This window comes from Scyliorhinus canicula, chromosome 4 (genome assembly GCF_902713615.1).
Source record: "Scyliorhinus canicula chromosome 4, sScyCan1.1, whole genome shotgun sequence".
Taxonomy (NCBI): domain Eukaryota; kingdom Metazoa; phylum Chordata; class Chondrichthyes; order Carcharhiniformes; family Scyliorhinidae; genus Scyliorhinus; species Scyliorhinus canicula.
In genome coordinates, this window is record NC_052149.1 from 70,478,920 (window position 1) to 70,496,287 (window position 17,368).

At 46.4% G+C, this 17,368-nt stretch overlaps 1 protein-coding gene across 1 annotated transcript in view; it reads left to right on the forward strand.

Moving 5' to 3' along the window:
- The window catches only part of wls (Wnt ligand secretion mediator), an 84,232-nt gene that overhangs the window by 51,191 nt on the left and 15,673 nt on the right, over nt 1–17,368 (forward strand). Inside the window, exons 7-9 of the mRNA XM_038794414.1 lie at nt 394–491; nt 1,358–1,421; nt 6,397–6,540. Coding sequence (XP_038650342.1) covers nt 394–491; nt 1,358–1,421; nt 6,397–6,540 — 306 coding nt within the window. The remainder of the gene's footprint in view (nt 1–393; nt 492–1,357; nt 1,422–6,396; nt 6,541–17,368) is intronic.

Genomic DNA, 17,368 nt, shown 5'->3' on the forward strand with positions numbered 1-17,368 from the left:
GCACTGCCAATGATGCAGTCCCCTTTTATCTCACCCTTGAATAAGTAAAGTGGAAAAAATTGAATGGCGACTGAAGCCTTACTTGCCTCAAGTGGCTGATGGCGGGCGAGCTTCGGACTCCCGCATGCACCAGCTGACCATAATGTCGCACGAGTGCACGATGGTGTTGCGACGCGCGCTCGACATCTTATTGTGAGATTTTACATTATTTCAGGTTGGGTGAGTGCCCGTTACTACCACATAAGATTCTGGCTCTGGGATCCGTTAGTCTATGTGACTCTGCTACACTGGGCCGTAGCTTATTGGTTGAAAGCCTCTGGGTTTCTCTTTATCACTAGTTATATTAATCTCTTGTTCCTGAGTAATATAATTGCAGTGTGTTTCTGTCTCTAGGACCAGAATGAGCGGAATCGACTGTCCGTTTACCTGAAGCAGATTGTGCCGATTGGTTTTGGTTCCTTTTGCCTCTTCATTTTTGACCTTTGTGAGAGGTAAATGCTTGCTATATATATTTCGGAGCGGTTCAGGTTAATCCAGCCACCAATTCTATAACTTCTCTCCTGCAGAACGTTCACTTGGAACATGTCCTTGTTTTGCTTCAACAGAGTTAATAGAATGAATTGCTTTTGTGCTGATCTTGTGTAGTTCATTACTCCATAATGTGAAAGCTTTCCTAAATTGGATTATATAAGCAGTTGTTAATGAGTTGGTTCTTCTTGCACTCCACATTACAAGAGACTGTGTGACCTGTTTCGCATTCCAGTACATTTAGAACACATTAGCAACTGGGGAACTGTTGTGTAGCACTTATTTGAAAAGTCACAAATGTTTTCTGTACCTCAACCGAGCCCAGTTTGGGGGAAAGTCTCTGCAGCCCAGCAGTGTGAAAATAGCCCAAAATCCTGATGGAAAAGAGCATTCGAATAGCATGGAAATCCACCTCGGCGTTGGATTCCTTATACTGTGCGTTGCTTGCAGCACGGGGAAATCTACAGCTGAGCTGGGTTGCTGTGTAAATGGAGACTTAGCCTAGCCTTTCTTTATACCTTGCCACCAGAATCTGGGTTGTCTGCTGTACTTTTACTGTGGTGTAAATACAATGACTGTGCTTTCCCTGAAGTGCAACACGAGCACAGGCTGGGATTTAAATTTTTCTCTCGCCGGGGAATGGTGGAGCAAAAACATCGAAAAGAAGAAATAATATTTCATCCAAACTGCATATTAAAACCATATACTGTGAAGGATACCTATAGAGTGGTATCTTTTTTCAAAACTTAGTGATTGTGTCATGTTTTAAGTGTAATATTTTATTTTCTTCCTTACAAACTTGTCCTGAATATTTTAAATCCTCTTACAGGGGTGTGCAACTGACCAACCCATTCTACAGTATTTGGGCCACTGATGTTGGCACGGAATTGGCTGTATCCTTTGTTTTGGATTTTCTAAACCATTTATCTCCTCCAATAATGGCAAGAAATAATTGAAGTAAAAATGTGCATTGAAGAATAGGCCAGACTACTGCCTCAGCAGATGAGAACATTTCCCAGAAAGGTACCAAGTGTAACTCCCACGTTGGCATTAAATAGCTGAGTTCACACGGGGTTAATAGTTGTGCTGGTGCAAATTAGGGGGAATAAAATCGGCCATTGCTGATGATTGGATCTGTGATCAGTTTTGAAGGTTTGTACGGGCCAGTAATGGAACCTTTTGCATTTCTGGCCTGTGAAGTGTGGTCGGTCATTGAATCTACAACTAGTGATGGTCTCTGCCAGCAATGGCATTGTTTATGATCCAGCTTCCCCTGGAGGTGAAGTGAAAAGCACTTCAGGTCGATCTCAAAATAGTCTCAGAAAATAGCAGGGACACTTGTTTATTTCACAATGCTGAGTTAATTGCACAATTAGAGTTCACCTCCTCGCTTCTAAAGCCACTGAGCTGGAGTGTGAGATGTGCGCATTTGCTATTAAAACATTTGGAAGTGAATGCTTTTTCTGCCTCTTGTGTGCAGCAGAGATAAGCTGCTGTGATTAATTTCAGTTCCTTTGAACAGAGGTAATATTCTCAGTGAATCATGCTGAGAGATTTTGAAAGAAAGAGTCTATTTCAGCTCAGCCCCTAAAGCAATTAATTGCAATATTCCATTTCCTGCGGCACTTTCACCAGTGCACTTGAATGTTAGAAGAAAATTTGAGCTTTTCTTCTCTCTGATTTTCTCTCCTTCTCTGCAGATGCAGCTGACTTATTGTACAGCACTGGATTATGGTTCCACAGTTGTCCACTACCTTAACCCCCCCCAGGGTCAGCTGTGCCTTAATCGGTAGCTTTCTCGCCTCTGAGTCAGAAGGTTGTGAATTCAAGTCCCACTCTAGGATGTGAGCACATAAATAAAGGTGGACACTCCCACACAGTATTAGGGGGAGTGCTGCACTTTTGGAGGTGCTGACTCTCAGATGAGCTGCTAAAGCAAGGGCTGGTGTAGCCCTCGGGTGGGCATAAAGATCCCATAACACAACTTTGAAGAAGAGTGTGAAAGTTAACCTTGGTGTTCTGTCTGATATTTATCCCTCAATAAACATTATTAAGTGCATTATCTGGTTATTATCACCAATTGGTTGCCACTTTTTCTACCTTACAGTGACTGCTTTGAAAAAAAGAACTTCATTGGTTATGATGCCTTTTAGGATGTCCTGGTCCTTTTAAAGGCACTATATAAATGCAAGTCTTTGCTTTCTCCCTCTATCATGGGTGTATTGGAGCTGAGTTGATAGCTCCATGTGCAAGTGCATTTTCCACCAGGAATCTTGGGGGAGAGTGATCGGGAGCAGAGCCTGATCAATTTTCTCCCCCTCACCAATGGGATACTGTTCATAAAAAATAATATACATTTCTGCCAAGTTAGATCTTTGAATATAGATTTCTTTTGTACAATTTTTTTTTCCCTCTTAAATTCAGAGTACCCAATTATTATTTTTTTCCAATTAAGGGGCCAATCCCACCTACCCCCCACATCTTTGGGTTGTGGGGGCGAAACCCACGCAAACACTGGGAGAAAGTACAAACTCCACACGGACAGTGACCCAGAGCCGGGATTTGACCCAGAGCCGGGATTCGAACCCGGGGTCCTCAGCTCCGCAGTCCCAGTGCTAACCACTGTGCCACATGCCGCCCCCTTGTACAATGTTTTTTTAAAAAGTAGAATTCAACATGGAACCAGATAAGAGGATAAGAGGGCAGGTGACCTAAAAGCTTTGGTGAAGATGTAGGTTTACACAGCATTTAAAGGAGGAAAAAAATGCAAAATGGGAGGAAATTTCTGAGCTTCAGGCCCTGGCAACTGAAGACACAGTCACCAATAGAGGAGCAATTAAATTTGGGGATGCCCAAGAGGCTAGAATTGGAGAAGTGAAGATACCTGGGTAGGTTGTGGGTCAGAGGAGATTGGAGAACAGGAGGGATGAAGTCGGGGAGTAACTTGAGAAATTAGGAAGGAGAGTTTTAAAGTAAGATGTCACTTGACCACAGGAGCCAGTGTAAGTCAGTGAGCACAGGGGCGTTGAGTGAACAGGACCTGGCACAAGAACGTGGACAGCAGATTTTTTGGATGACCTTGTATGGAGAGTGGATTGTTGGAGGCTGGCCAGGAATATGTTGAAATAATGAAGTATAGAAATTTTAAAAAGGCATGGATGGGGGTTTTGACAATAGATGGATTTAAAAGAGGGGCAAATTTGGAAGATGTAATGGAGATGGAAATAGGTGGTCTTTTAGTGATGACCCGGATATGTGCCGGAAATTTCTTTTGGGGACAAATATGACCAAGGTTGTGAACAGCCTGATTCCTCCTTGGAAAATTTCCAGGGCAAGTGTCAGGAACTAGGGAATGGAGCTTGTGGCACGTTTGTGCTAAATCAGCTGCAGCTTATCACAAAATCAGCTTAAATGGGTTATGGAGGGAAAGATCAGGTGGATTCCAGCAACTACGACTCCTGTTGGGACATGTGGCCATATGTGTGTGTCAGTTAGGACAGCATTAGGCTTACCAATAACACTCCCATTTCACAAAAATCACATTTCTCGCTCAGACACACATGAGGAATAGTTGCTGATGGTTCCCGAGGCACTCCTTCTGAAACTAAACCTCGGCAGCCGGCAACTTCAAAAGGGAAAGCATTGGGGGAGAGCAGGTCAAGGCATGTAGCACACTGCAAAATGTTTAACAATGTTTTAACATAGTGAAGAAAAATAATCAGCGGTACACCCTATGGGGTTAACGTGTCTCAACTACTGAAATCTAATTCCAAATGCTTAGTAAATATTTCTATTGGGCGTTACACTGTAATTTGTCTTTGGCCTGTGCAAACTTCAGTGCCATCACTTCCTTATTGATTAATCTGCAGTGACTAGTGTACAGGAAAATGATTTTTTAGATCAAATTGCTTTTTATTTTTTTTTATTTTTTACTGCACTCTGGGGAAGCTACACTCCTATTGTATGATTCTAGTGCAGAAATTATCATCCTTTGGTAAATCTTGTTTCTAATTTTGTTCCTAGTTTTGTGAAGAGCCTGCTGGTTTGGACAAGTGCCAGTATTAGGTGCTGCCTCTATACATTCCTCCGCCTCCCTCTTGCAAGTCTGACCCTACATCCTTTACAGCACACACAGTAGGAACAAAAACAATGGGCTTGTTGACAGTTTAAAAAATAAATTTAGAGTACCCAATTATTTTTTTCCAATGAAGGAGCAATTTAGCATGGCCAATCCACCTACCCTGCACATGGGTGGATTGTGCGGAAGCCCACACAAACACGGGGAGAATCTGCAAACTCCACACGGACAGTGACCCAAGGCTGGGATACAGCTTGTTAACGTACCTGTCACTGTATAAAATGGAGGGTCCACTGAACCGATCCAATAAAATAGAGCATTAAAGGTGGATGGGTAGATTTCTGGCCTTCAACTCCCTGATGACCTTATTTGGCCAAAGCAGTATGTAGCTGAACTGTCTGGATCAGAAGATTTTGTGTTTGATCCCTGGTCTGTACGGTATTTGCAAACCCAAGCTAGCTGAGTGAACCCTATGCTCCTGGGCTAGTAATGACAAAATCCAGCTGTAGTTCCTGCTCTTAATTGGTAACGTAACCTCATTTCGAAAAGTGGGCTATTCTAGAAATCAGATGAAAATGGGCCATTCTCTTTTATGGTGATCTTCACAGTTGAACCATCTATTTCTGATTGATAAGCACTTGAGTATAATGCCAGAGGGGGCAATGGCACCATATCTCACCTCTTGACGAAGGGAGCAGAAAGATTAGCAGAAAATGTTTTTCCACGCGTTATTAATTGAAAACAAAGTTTTTCTGTATTTTAAAGCTTAATTTTCCAATATTCTGCACAATGGGTTTTTAATTTTCTTTTCTAATTTTCTTTTCCAATCTTATCATTTGAGTAGTTTACGGTTTAATTACTTTTAAGTGTAGTACATGACCTGGAATGGACCATGAAGAACAGAAAGTTAGTCCTTGGCCTGTATTCAATAACTAAATCTGAACCAGGACAGAATTTGAAGTTAGGAATGATACAATTTGCCTCTGTAGCCTCAGGCTAGGAAGGAAGCACTTGTCCCTCATACACCCACACACACACTGACTAGAATTTGAATCCAACACAAACGTAGTGGACTTCAGTGCAAAGGAGCATGTCCTTTGACTTATTTCTATGACCCATGTCTAATGAGCATGCTCGTTTATTCTTTATGGAGCTGCTGTGTATTTGTAGCATTTATTATGCATTTGGATATCCAGCATTTGCAGTTTTGCATATCCATTAATGCATTACTAATAGATGCTGTATAATCACTGGCAATTATTTTATTGAAGTACAGTGTAAAATATTCTTGCATTTGGCACAAATGGCACTCGGTGCTCAATAGGTTTAGTTACTAAGTCACTGCCTAGTGTGGTCTAACCGCTACGGACAAGAAGATAAAACAATACTGTGTTAATTGATCTCTGTTAAGGTGGGAAGGGTAGGATAGGGTGGGTCTACGAGTGATGCACTTGTTCTCAGCTCCAGGGTAAATTGGTTCGTCATGGTTCCCATTTTGAATCATTATTCCGTGAAGAGATGGCATGGTTGAAGACTATACGCGGTGCAAATGCTGATACATCTGGAGAGCTACCAGTACTTGAGATTATATCCTAGGGTAAATCCCCACGCTTTTTGGCAGGTTTTTTATATCCTTTCTAATGTTTAATATGTGACCACAATATTCCTTTATTTGTAGACCATTTGGCAGAACTAATGGACAATGTGGTTTTCTGTTGGCGAAGACAATCTCTTCAAGAACAATTTAAACCATTCAATTCAATCAGTATTTGCCTTGACAGCACATCTAGATGGCCTTCATCATTGTCGCAGGTATCTGTGCCTGTCTGTATTTCTTTTTTTTGTGCTTCATGGTGTTCCAGGTCTTCCGAAATATAAGCGGCAAACGATGTTCACTCCCGGCCATGTCCAAAGCAAGGAGACTACACTATGAGGTACAAATGTGAGCGCATGCTAAATGCAATGTGGTATTTTACAGCAGAGAGAGAGAATGAGATTGGTTCATTATATTTGCAAGAAATCTCTGAAAAAGCTATCCGTTCATTTGACTCCCTTTTTAAATGTTTCTTTTCCAAATATTTAATCACTTGCCTTTAAAAATCTGCTGCAAATCCAGTATCTGCCCATGCATTGTATATCTTAACAGTCCTGTGGGTTTTTAATGAAAAACAGAAACATTCCGAATCGCTCTCTGTTTATGATCTTAACCTTGTGTCCTCCAATAACTGACTGACTAATGAAAATAGTTTTTCAGAGAATTTATTTATCAAAGCCTTTCATACTCCTGAATATTTGCCTCAGAAGCCTCTATTTAAGTGAAAATGAGTCATTTTCTATTCACTGCTCGTAAGTGTATCACCACTGGTAACTTAATTAATCTGTTTTGCATCCCAACGATAGACCTAATATATTTTCTGAAGTAGGATGTGCAAAACCAGAGAGCATATTCTAACTAGGCAAACTAATGATTTTGTTTTGTTTGGTTTTACGACTTGTTTTATTCGAGCCTAACCTCCAATCCAATACGCATTGTTAATCCTCCTAATTTATTGTTTTCTTTTGTATCCGAAGCTCAAAGCTTCTTTACTGTTGTACTCCTTTCAGTTTTAGCATGTAATGTTTATTCCTTTTTCTTCCTCCTAAAATGTAAGGGGCAGTGTACATTAAATTTTGGTTGTCGTCCACCCACCCACTTTACATATCTGTCTAGATCCCCTGAAATCATGTATAGTTTTCTTTTACAATTAGCTGCAAACATTGATATTGTCGCCATGTACTTCAGTCCAGTTCTTTTAGCAGTGGTTCCAACACTGGTCGCTAGGGTTATCACTGGTTTCTTGTCTGAAAACATCCTTTTGTTTATTATTTTGTCACTTTAGCCATCATCCCATCTGTGTCCTTTTTAATTATTCATGAGGTGTGAGTTTTACAGCTAAGTCCATCCGGAATTGCTCTTGAGAAAGGCATCTTCCCTTTTAACACCTGTCTATTAATTTTATTAAGTTCATACGTGTCCGCTTTAACAAACATTTTTTGTTGTAAGTCCTGATTGACTGCATTTCTTTTCTCCATACTCTCCTCAAAGAGCACTATATTAAATTTGTCAGACCTTTTTTTATAAATCTATAAAGATCCCCTTTTTAGATGTTTTTAATTTAATCCTTTAGTATGGTCTCTGGAAACTAGCTCTTGATTGATGTTGGGCTGACCAGTCCACAGCTATGCACTTCCTACTTTATCCCCGCTCCAACAAATGTGTCATATTGCCAGACCTCTTATCCTTGTCAATATTTATTTGCAGTGCATTTTGTATCTTTTTCTCCCAACTCCTGGATTAAATCCAATGTAAATAAATTGAGGAGGAATCGTTTGGACCCTTTTAGCCTCATCGTTTCTTTTTGAAAAACTTTTATTCGGTTTTTAACATTTTATACATAAAACAAAGCAAAAGGAATAACAGAAGAACCTCCCCACTCTACCAACCAAAACAAACATGACTCAAAGAATAACACCTGCGGCCCTGCCCCTTAGTAGCTGATGGTGATCAACTCTTTAAAGTGAAGGATAAACAGACCCCATCTCTTATGGAACCCCTCAATCGACCCCTCAAGGTGAACTTAACCGTCTGAAGATACAAAAACTCTCCGGTCCCGCAGCCACATTGAGGTACTGGGCAGAGAGGCTGACGACCACCCCAACAGGACCCACCTGCGAACAATCAGTGAGGGGAAGGCTAAAACATCCAATCCCATCTGCAGCTACAGCAGATCCAACATCCCAAATATGGCCCCCTTGGGGTCCCAAGTGCAAGGTGGCCAACATGGTGCTGAAAAAAGAACCCCAAAATTTCTCCAACTTCGGACAGGACCAGAATATATGTACATGGTTGGCCAGACCTCTTGTCGGGTGCGCCGTATGCACCACCTTTAATTGTATTCACTCCAGTCTCCCGCACACAGTTGAGGCATTCACCCTCCGTAACACCTCTCACCACAATCCCTCCTCCAGTGCCTCACCCAGCTCCTCCTCCCACTTAACCCCCTTAGCCCCCTCCAACGATGCTGTATCCTCCTCCAGAATCCTCCCATAAATCACCGATACGACACCCCAAATCCCGTCACCTCCTCCAGCAATGAGGCCCCACACCACAAATTTGGGCCCAATCCCAAACTGCTCCAACATCGCAAACAGATCACACTACTCTATTCGATCAAACGCCTTCTTCGCAGCCAGCGCTGCCACCACCACCTCCTGCTCCCCCACCCCTTTGTTGGGGAGAGCACCTTCTTTAGCAATTGCCACACACTCGAGAGACAACTGCCTACCTGTTGCAAACTCTGTCTATCCTCCCCTAACCACCTGCTCAAGCCACTCCTCCAGCCTAAGCAACAACTCTTTGGCAAGAATCTTGGCTTCCACGTTTAACAGGGATATTGGCCGATACATCCCACACTCCACTGGGTCCTATTCCTTTTACAACAAAAGCAAAATAAATGACTGTTCCATTGTCTGCGGAAGCGCCCCTCTAGCTACTGCGCCCTCCAGCATCTCTCCGAAGTAGCACTACATTTCACTGGGAACCCATCCGGCCCCGGTGCTCTACCGTTTGTGTTTTCACTATCGCTGTCCAAACTTCCTCAATCCGCACTGGCACCTCCACCCTCCCCGATCTTCCTTCTTCCACTGTGGGACACTGCAGCCCTGCAAATGCTTCCTCATGTCCGACTCATCCCTTGTGGGCTCCAACCTATACAACTTCTTAGAGAATTCCTCAAATGTCCTATTCACCAGCCCTCTCTCCCCATCCCGGACCTGAACAATCTCCCAGGAGGCCGCCTTCCCTGTGGACAAAAGGTCAAACTGCGCCTGCAGTGTCTTTCTACTGGCCAAAAGTTCCGAGTGGGATCTTCTGCAAACTTCCCATCAACTTCCAAAATTTCATCTTCCAGCCGCTCCTCTCTTGCCTCCCTAGTCACCTGCGCCTTATACAAGATGATCTCGCCCCTCACCACTGCCTTCAGTGCCTCCCTAACCACTGACAGCGAGACCTCCCCATTTTTATTAAAACCCACATAATCATCAATCACCTTTGCCATGCTCACACAAAAATACGGATCCGCAAACAGCCTCGCATCTATCCTCCACGCCAGCCTCTGTGCAGACCCCTTCTCCGAGACCACATCCACCAAGTGTGGAGCTTGATCTGAAATGATGGGAAACGGCCGAGGTATTCCGCTTTCCTCACCCCTGCCAACTACTACCTCCCCATAATAAAGAAATCAATCATCGAATATACATTATGCACTATCATAAAAAATTGAATACTCTCTACCCCCTGGATGTAAGGATGACCAGGGTTCCAGCAACCCGCCCCCCATCTCCTTCATAAAATGCTGCCAACACCCTTGTTTCCACCCCCGAAGGGATCAACGAGCGGCTTAGATCGATCCATCTTCGCACGCGTGCAACACTGTTGAAATCTCCACCTAAAATTAACTGATGCGTGTCCAGGCTCAGGATGGCTACCTACATCCTCTTCATAAAATCCTACATCATCCTAATTCAGGACATACACTCTAATCAACACCACCAACCTCACCTACAAAGCACCTCTTACTATAACGTATCTGCCTCCACCATCTCCATCTGAAACCTAACTCTCATACCACTAGTGCCGCTACTCCCGGACCCTGCTATCAAACCTCGAATGAAACGCATGGCTCAGCCAACCCTTCTGAAGCCTAACCTGGTCCTTCACCGTCCAACGGGTCTCCTGCAGCAGCACCACAGCAGCCCTCCAGCTCTTTACATGTGAAAAGACTCTCACCCACTTCACCAGTCCACCCAACCCCCACACATTCAATGTTATCAGGTCGAACTGCCCTCCTATCAGCCATGACCACCCACGGGGCATACCTGTCCCCCGCCAACATTTTAGGTCTAATGTCCACCCAAAATGGCCCTTGGTGCCGGCTCTTGAAGGGGATCAGGCCCTGCCCTAGACACCCATCAACCAACTACCCCTCCCTCATCCTAGAAACCCCATAACACTTCCCCTCTGCATTTGCCCACCACCACCACCATTCACATCTCCTAGGCCAGACAAAAGCTGTCCTCCTGTTTAGCTGGCCAGAGCCCCCACCCCCTCACTCCCATTCTCCCATTCATCAGTCAACTTAAGTTTAGTAGCGAGGTGGCCCCTGTCAGAGCCCCCTTCCCCATATCCCTTCCACAATAGCCAACCGCAAACACTCCCCACCCACCCTTCAATGCAACTAAAAATGTTAAACATCAAACAAAGAGGAAAAATCCCCAATACATTATTCCATCATCCCCAAATTATCCTCTCCCAACCACAACATAAATTAAAGTCCAAACTCAATTCAGATCCAGTCCTTCACCCTCACTAACGCCTCCGCCGTCTCAAAGAAACAGTCCATGTTGTAACTCTCAGCTTCACCGGGTAGAACACCCCTAACTTCACATCTTGCCGTTGCCCTGTTAAAGGCTGCCCGCCATTGTGCCAGCTCCACCGTGATGTCCTGGTATATACGAATACCATTGTCTTCCCACCTCGCCTCCCGATTCTGCTTGGCCCATCTCAAGACCTTCTGCTTCATCTGATAGCTGAAAACAGACCATCACATCTCTTGGTGGATCATTTGCCTTTTGGCTTCAGCTGAAGCGGCCGATAAGCGCGATCCAAGTTCAAAGAGGGAAGTGCTCTTCTCCTCCTATAACAATTTGGCAAGCATCCGTAAAACATATTCCATCGGCTTCGGACCTTCGAGCCCCACGGGTAGTCCCACAATTTGAAGATTCTGACGCAACATGGCGCAGGACTATCGGGGCCGGCGTGGAAGAAACGAGGCCCCCAGCCAGAGAGGCCGGCCCGCCGATTGGTGGGCCCCGATCGCAGGCCAGGGCACATCGGAGGCCCCCCCCCCTCGAAGGTCGGACCCCCCACCCCCCACCCCCACCCCACAGGCCGCCCTCCCGACCCTTCCACGTCGAGTTCCTGCCGGCTGAAAGCAGGTGTGGACAGCGCCGGCGAGACTTGGCGTTTTCACGACGGCCGCTCGGCCCATTCCGGGCCAAGAATCGGCCGGCCGGCCACGTAGAGTGGCCCCCGACCGGCATTGTGCCAACCATGCCAGTGCCAATGACGCCGATTCTCCGCTCTGCAGAGAATCGTGTGCCGGCGTCGGGGCGATTCGTGCCGGTCTCAGGGATTCTCCGGCCCGGCCCCGGGCTGAGAGAATCCCGCCCCCTGTCCCCCAAAAGCCGGGATTAACTCTGAGGCCAGCAACTCTCTGCCCATCGGTGCCACCGTGAATAGCTGTTGCCCATAATGCATCCACCGTAGGCCTAGCATTGATGAACAGCCCAGATCACAGCCGAAAGTGGGTGAGATAAATATTGTGGGGAAGGGGTTGTTGCTATCAGTAAGGTCTTTCCCAATGATGGGTTCCTCAAGCAGGCACTGTGTCTTCGAGTGAGAGTGCCCCCCCCCCCGCCCAAGCCCGAAGTTAACTCAATAGGATTTTGTTTTTCAGTCTCCTGCATGGTTATTTTCTCTAGCCTGTTGGCAGCAGGGTGATGGCTTTAATCGGGCATTAAATGCCTCTTAAGTATTCAGGTGGGAAGGCCATCCATAAGCTTGCCCAAGGGCAGAAGTGAGAAGGTGGTGGAGTTCCCCACCTCGAACCCTCCCACACTTTCTGTCGTTTGGACTATTTTATTCCATCTTAATGTACCTTGATTGAACTGTGGAATTGAAAAGAGAAGAGCTTGGAAGGCAATCGGGTGAAGAAGGCTGGGGGAAGGGGAGCAGTCTTTCTTTCTGTGAATTGGGAGGGGGAGGAGGAGGAGGAAATGTATATTAACTCAAAATCTAGAAATTGTAAATTCTAAAACAGAAATAGCAGAAAGCAATATTTTGAACTAAAATTGGAAAATTTCCAGCAGTTAAGAACTTTAAACACATCACCTGTTGATAGATTAATGGTGAATGAGGGCACCATTCATCAATTTATGTGTACAGTTATACGTTTGCCAGTTTTAGCCCTAAACACGTTCAGCGCACCTGAACGAGGTCACTTTACATTATAAGCAAAGCAGAAACATTCTGAAAATCTTGATGGGCTGAACTGACCCCATCATCTGTTGAGAGCAGAATTAAATGGGAGGGAGATGATAATTTGGAGTGGGGGTTGGGTGGGGGGGAAGAAATGCAGCAAGAGCAATCAATGAGGAGTGAAGCTAGACCAGTGGTCGTGTTGCTATGAGTGAGGTTTTTTTTTACATGGCCCATGGGTGGCACTATGGAAGACAGCACCACCTAGCTTGCAGATGAGGACGGATTTCAGCAGCATCACATTGGCTGCCCGTTACACCCTGTCTAAACGGGTACACAATCCAGGGGTTGGCTTGGCAGACCCACGCGCGGTTGCCGTGGCCCGCCCCAATACAGAGGCAGTAAGCTCAGTGCCCCTGGGCTCTTTGCCCGTGAGTAAAGATGGCTACTCGCCTCCTTGGGTCCCAGCAGCAGCCCTTCCACCAGGTTTAAGTTTTTAAAAAGGACTAATCGATGCCCGCGTGACCACTTGCTGGGGAGGCGGCTGGATCAGGGGAGGCTGTTAGATATGGGTCGCTCCCGTTAATTGTATGATAATCAAGCTTAAGTGCGATTATTGGTTTTGCACCACGCTCCGGCGGGATCCCGATTTCTCCTATGGAAGCCGGGTTGCATCACGAACGATTTGGCGCCTGACGCGGTACTTGTTTTTGGCTTCCCCTGATATTTACAGGCTTTCTCTTGCTTGAACGCAATGAGGCCACTGAGTCGTGCCCACCATGTAGAGCAGACCAGGCAAAAGTGACAGATTTCCTTCCCTAAAGGACATAGTGATCCAGGTGGATTTTTATGACGATCCACAATGGTTTCACAGTTACTATTACCAAGAGTAGCTTTTAATTCCAGATATTTTTGTTAATTTTATTCAATTTCCACCAGCTGCCTTGGTGGGATTTGAACTGATGGGTGTAATTCGCCACCGCTAAGTTCGGGAATCCTGATCGGGTGGAGGCTGGAAAATGGGATTGCCGCTGAAGAGTAGACCCATCTCCGGTCCTGCCCCACCAGCCACTGTGGGCTTCTCTCCCACACCAGCGCGAACGTGCAAACATTCATTTGCATTCATTTGAATGTGATTATTACGTTGGAAAGCCCAAATATCCAACCTTTCTTCATCACCTGCAAGCAGGTACTCTACCAGACAGGCTTTGAAGCAAGAATTGACAAGCGCAGTCTTGGCGCGGTGGACCCCGAGGGATGTCCGGGGGCCAGCCATTGCTCATGTGAACCTCTGTTGCTGCCAGGCTGCAGAGGGTGGATACCCCAAGTGTCCTGGGGATTGGGTGGGCTCTGGCTGTGGGTAAGGGGTTGACCCCGGGCCCTCCCCAGGATTGGGGGTCCTGTCTCTGGACTGTCCTTCCAGCCCTGAGCAGCATGAAAATCAGTCTTGGCATGGTGATCTCCGGTAGCCCTCTGTTCAAGGTCTTCACACTGGTCTGACCTGTTTAAACTATGAAGCGGCCGTCTCACTCTGAACTGCTCTGCCTGACTGCTAATGATCAGACTAGACCGTTCAGTGAAGAATAAAGCCAGCAACACTTGGCCCTTCCTCACATCTGCACCCTAAGCTCTATGCATTTAAAACTGCTGCTTTTTGAAGTGTCTGAGCCTTCTTAGAAACAACACTTGAAAAGCCTTGAAATCCCCTCTGATCCTTTGAAATGCTTAGTGTTTATTCAGTTTCGCAGGGCAGTACCTTTAACTAGCCTTCGATTGACAGCTTACAAGCAGCAGGATGGAGGTTTGTTTATTTATCTTTCCTTCACACTTGAATGTATCTGAAGTACTCTCCATTAAACCTAACTTCAATGTTTATAAACAAGCTTGTTCAGATTGACAGCTGCTGGCCACTTCAAAAACTCTTAAGTACTACTTTATCCTCTTTTCTCTGCAAAATGCACTTGGGCATTGTGTGTGTGTGTGTGTGTGTGTGTGTGTATGTGGGAGGGGGTGGTGGTTGAGATGGATAGCTCACCTTGATGAGGGGTTGGGGGGTTTCCCTTTGTCAGCGGACAGACAATAATTGCGTTTGGGGGTGGAGGAAGAGGGACCTGTCTCTGACGGTTGACATTGGTGCACTCGTTCAAAATGGCAGTGCAACACTAGAAAGTGCGTGTTTGCATTGTAAAGGTATGAGAATGCTACCTCAATGACGCTCTTCGTGCCAGTGGGACACAGCCCCGATTCTCCACTAGAGGGAGCACTTAGTTTTGTGCAGGATTCTCCAGTCCCCCGGCTGTGTGATTCCCAGCAGCGTGCCATTGAAGCCTCCCCACACCACCAGAAGGCCTATGGGTGGGATTCACTGCCGGCAGGAACAGAGAATCCCAACAGCTGGAGAATTCCAGCCTGTGATTGCAGAGCTTTAGCCTGGATGTCTGGATTACTAAGGAGTTAATTCCAGACCATGGACCCACAGCAGCTGAAGGATATGACATAGAACATACAGTGCAGAAGGAAGCCAGTCGGCCCATCTAGTCTGCACCGACCCACTTAAGCCCTCACTTCCACCTATCCCCGTAACCCAGTAAAACCCCTCCTAACCTTTTTTGGGTATTAAGGGCAATTTATCATGGCCAATCCACCTAACCCGCACGTCTTTGGACTGTGGGAGGAAACCAGAGTACCCGGGGGAAACCCACACAGACACGGGGAGAACGTGCAGACTCCGCACAGACAGTGACCCAGCGGGGAATCGAACCTGCGACCCTGGCGCTGTGAAGCCACAGTGCTAATGACTTGTGCTACCATGCTGCCCAAATGGTGATACCAATGGTGATATGAAAGAAGGGGGGGGGGGTAATGACTAGAATCTGATAACTGGGAGATGGGTTTTTCACAGCTGCAGGAGGGTAAATGTAGGCAAAGCTTTGAATTGGCCACCCAAGTGTGATGGGAAAGCTGTGTTTGGGGCTGGATAGAATACAGGCAGGAGAGTGTCATAAGAGATGACATTTGAGAAGTTTAGAGGATGGGATAAGGGCTTTAGTTGAATCTTGAGGTGACAAAAGCATAAATGACAAAAGCATGGATAAGGCTTCAGTGACTGATGAACTGAGGTGGGCATCACAGAATGTAAGTTGTCTTTGAGGAGGATGTGGGTTGACAGTCAGGTGGCGGTTTCAATGACTAATTGTCTGACCAGGAAAATGGGAATGAACTGATGGCTGGAGTATGGGCTTTGTGATGGGGATGAAAACTATAGCTATGGTTTTCCCATTGTTTAATGGGATGAATGAATTGAACAAGTAGTGAAAGGGTTGAGAGGGGTGGTAGAGAAATAGACATGGGTATCAAGAGCATGCATATGGAGTTGCCTCCATGTGTGTGGGAGATGTTGCTAAGACAAAGGTGGATCTAGGATGGATGCTTGCATGATTGGAGATAACTGTGTAATGGTGGGACAAGAAGCTATTTCTGGAGATGCTTTGGATTGCCTGCTGAGAGGCTCATATCAGGCTCTTGATTGGAGCTCACCGATACACCCCCCCCCCCCCCCCCCCCCCCCCCCACAAATGCATTGGTCAGTGCCCCGTGCCTAGGTACTCTGTGTTTCATTACCTCTGATGAGAGCCACACTGAGCTGGATAAGGAGGAGAGGCATTGGGGAAGGGTGGTTAACTCTGAAGGTTGAAGAAAGGACAAGGAAGAAAATGCACAATGGTCATAGTCACAATTAACTCATCTGAAACTTTGGGTGCGATTCTTCGGCCTTGTTGCACTCTCGCTCGAGCGAAACGAGGCTGGAGAATAGCAGGACAGGCAGAAAATGAGAACTGTGCCAGGTGCCAAACAGTTTGCGATGCAACCGGCCCGCTCCTTTAGGCGAAATCAGGATCTTGCCATAGCAAGGCGAGAAACCAATTATCTCCACTTCTGCCCAATTTCCATACAATTAACGGGAGCCACCCCATGTTCAGCAGCCTCCCCAGCAAGTGGTCACACTTTCGCCGATTAGTACTCCCCTTTTGAAAAACACAAACCTGGCAGGAGAGCTTCTACGGGGAGAAGAGGAGGTGAGTAGCCATGTTTGCTCACAGGCAAAGAGCATGGCAGCGCTGTGCTTGCTACCCCAGTGCTCAGCGGGGGCTGGTGGCACTTCGGCGGGGGGTGGGAGACCCTCCCCTGGGGTGTGCTGCCGTGGGTGGGAGGAGTTGGTGGGGGGGGGGGGGGGGGCGGGTTGGTGTTGTGAACCATGCGTGGCGCCACCACCTGGATCGTGTACCCATTCTGGGGGCAACTCCTGTCACTGCCCGTCTGACCCATCGAATACTGAGACCTCTGGATATGTGGCTGAAAGCTACTGCTAATAGGGAATTGGCAATCGTGGTTAAGAGAGCACTTCACACAACCCAATTGGATTCCTGTGGGTGGGCGGGCCATATGGGAGTCATTGCCTGGCATCCCAAACACACCATGATGCATGAACACTGTGCTTGAACACTGAAGGAGGCAACACGACTTACGCAGTAGCCAACATGCGAACACCCAGGGAATGGGACATAGCTGTGGGGGCATGTCCACAGCCGGAGGGTGGATGAGTGCTACCGGGAGAGGGGGTGGCCTGGAGAGATGGACCAAGGATTTGGAGGACGGCACACATTGCAGAAGAAAATGACAGCAGC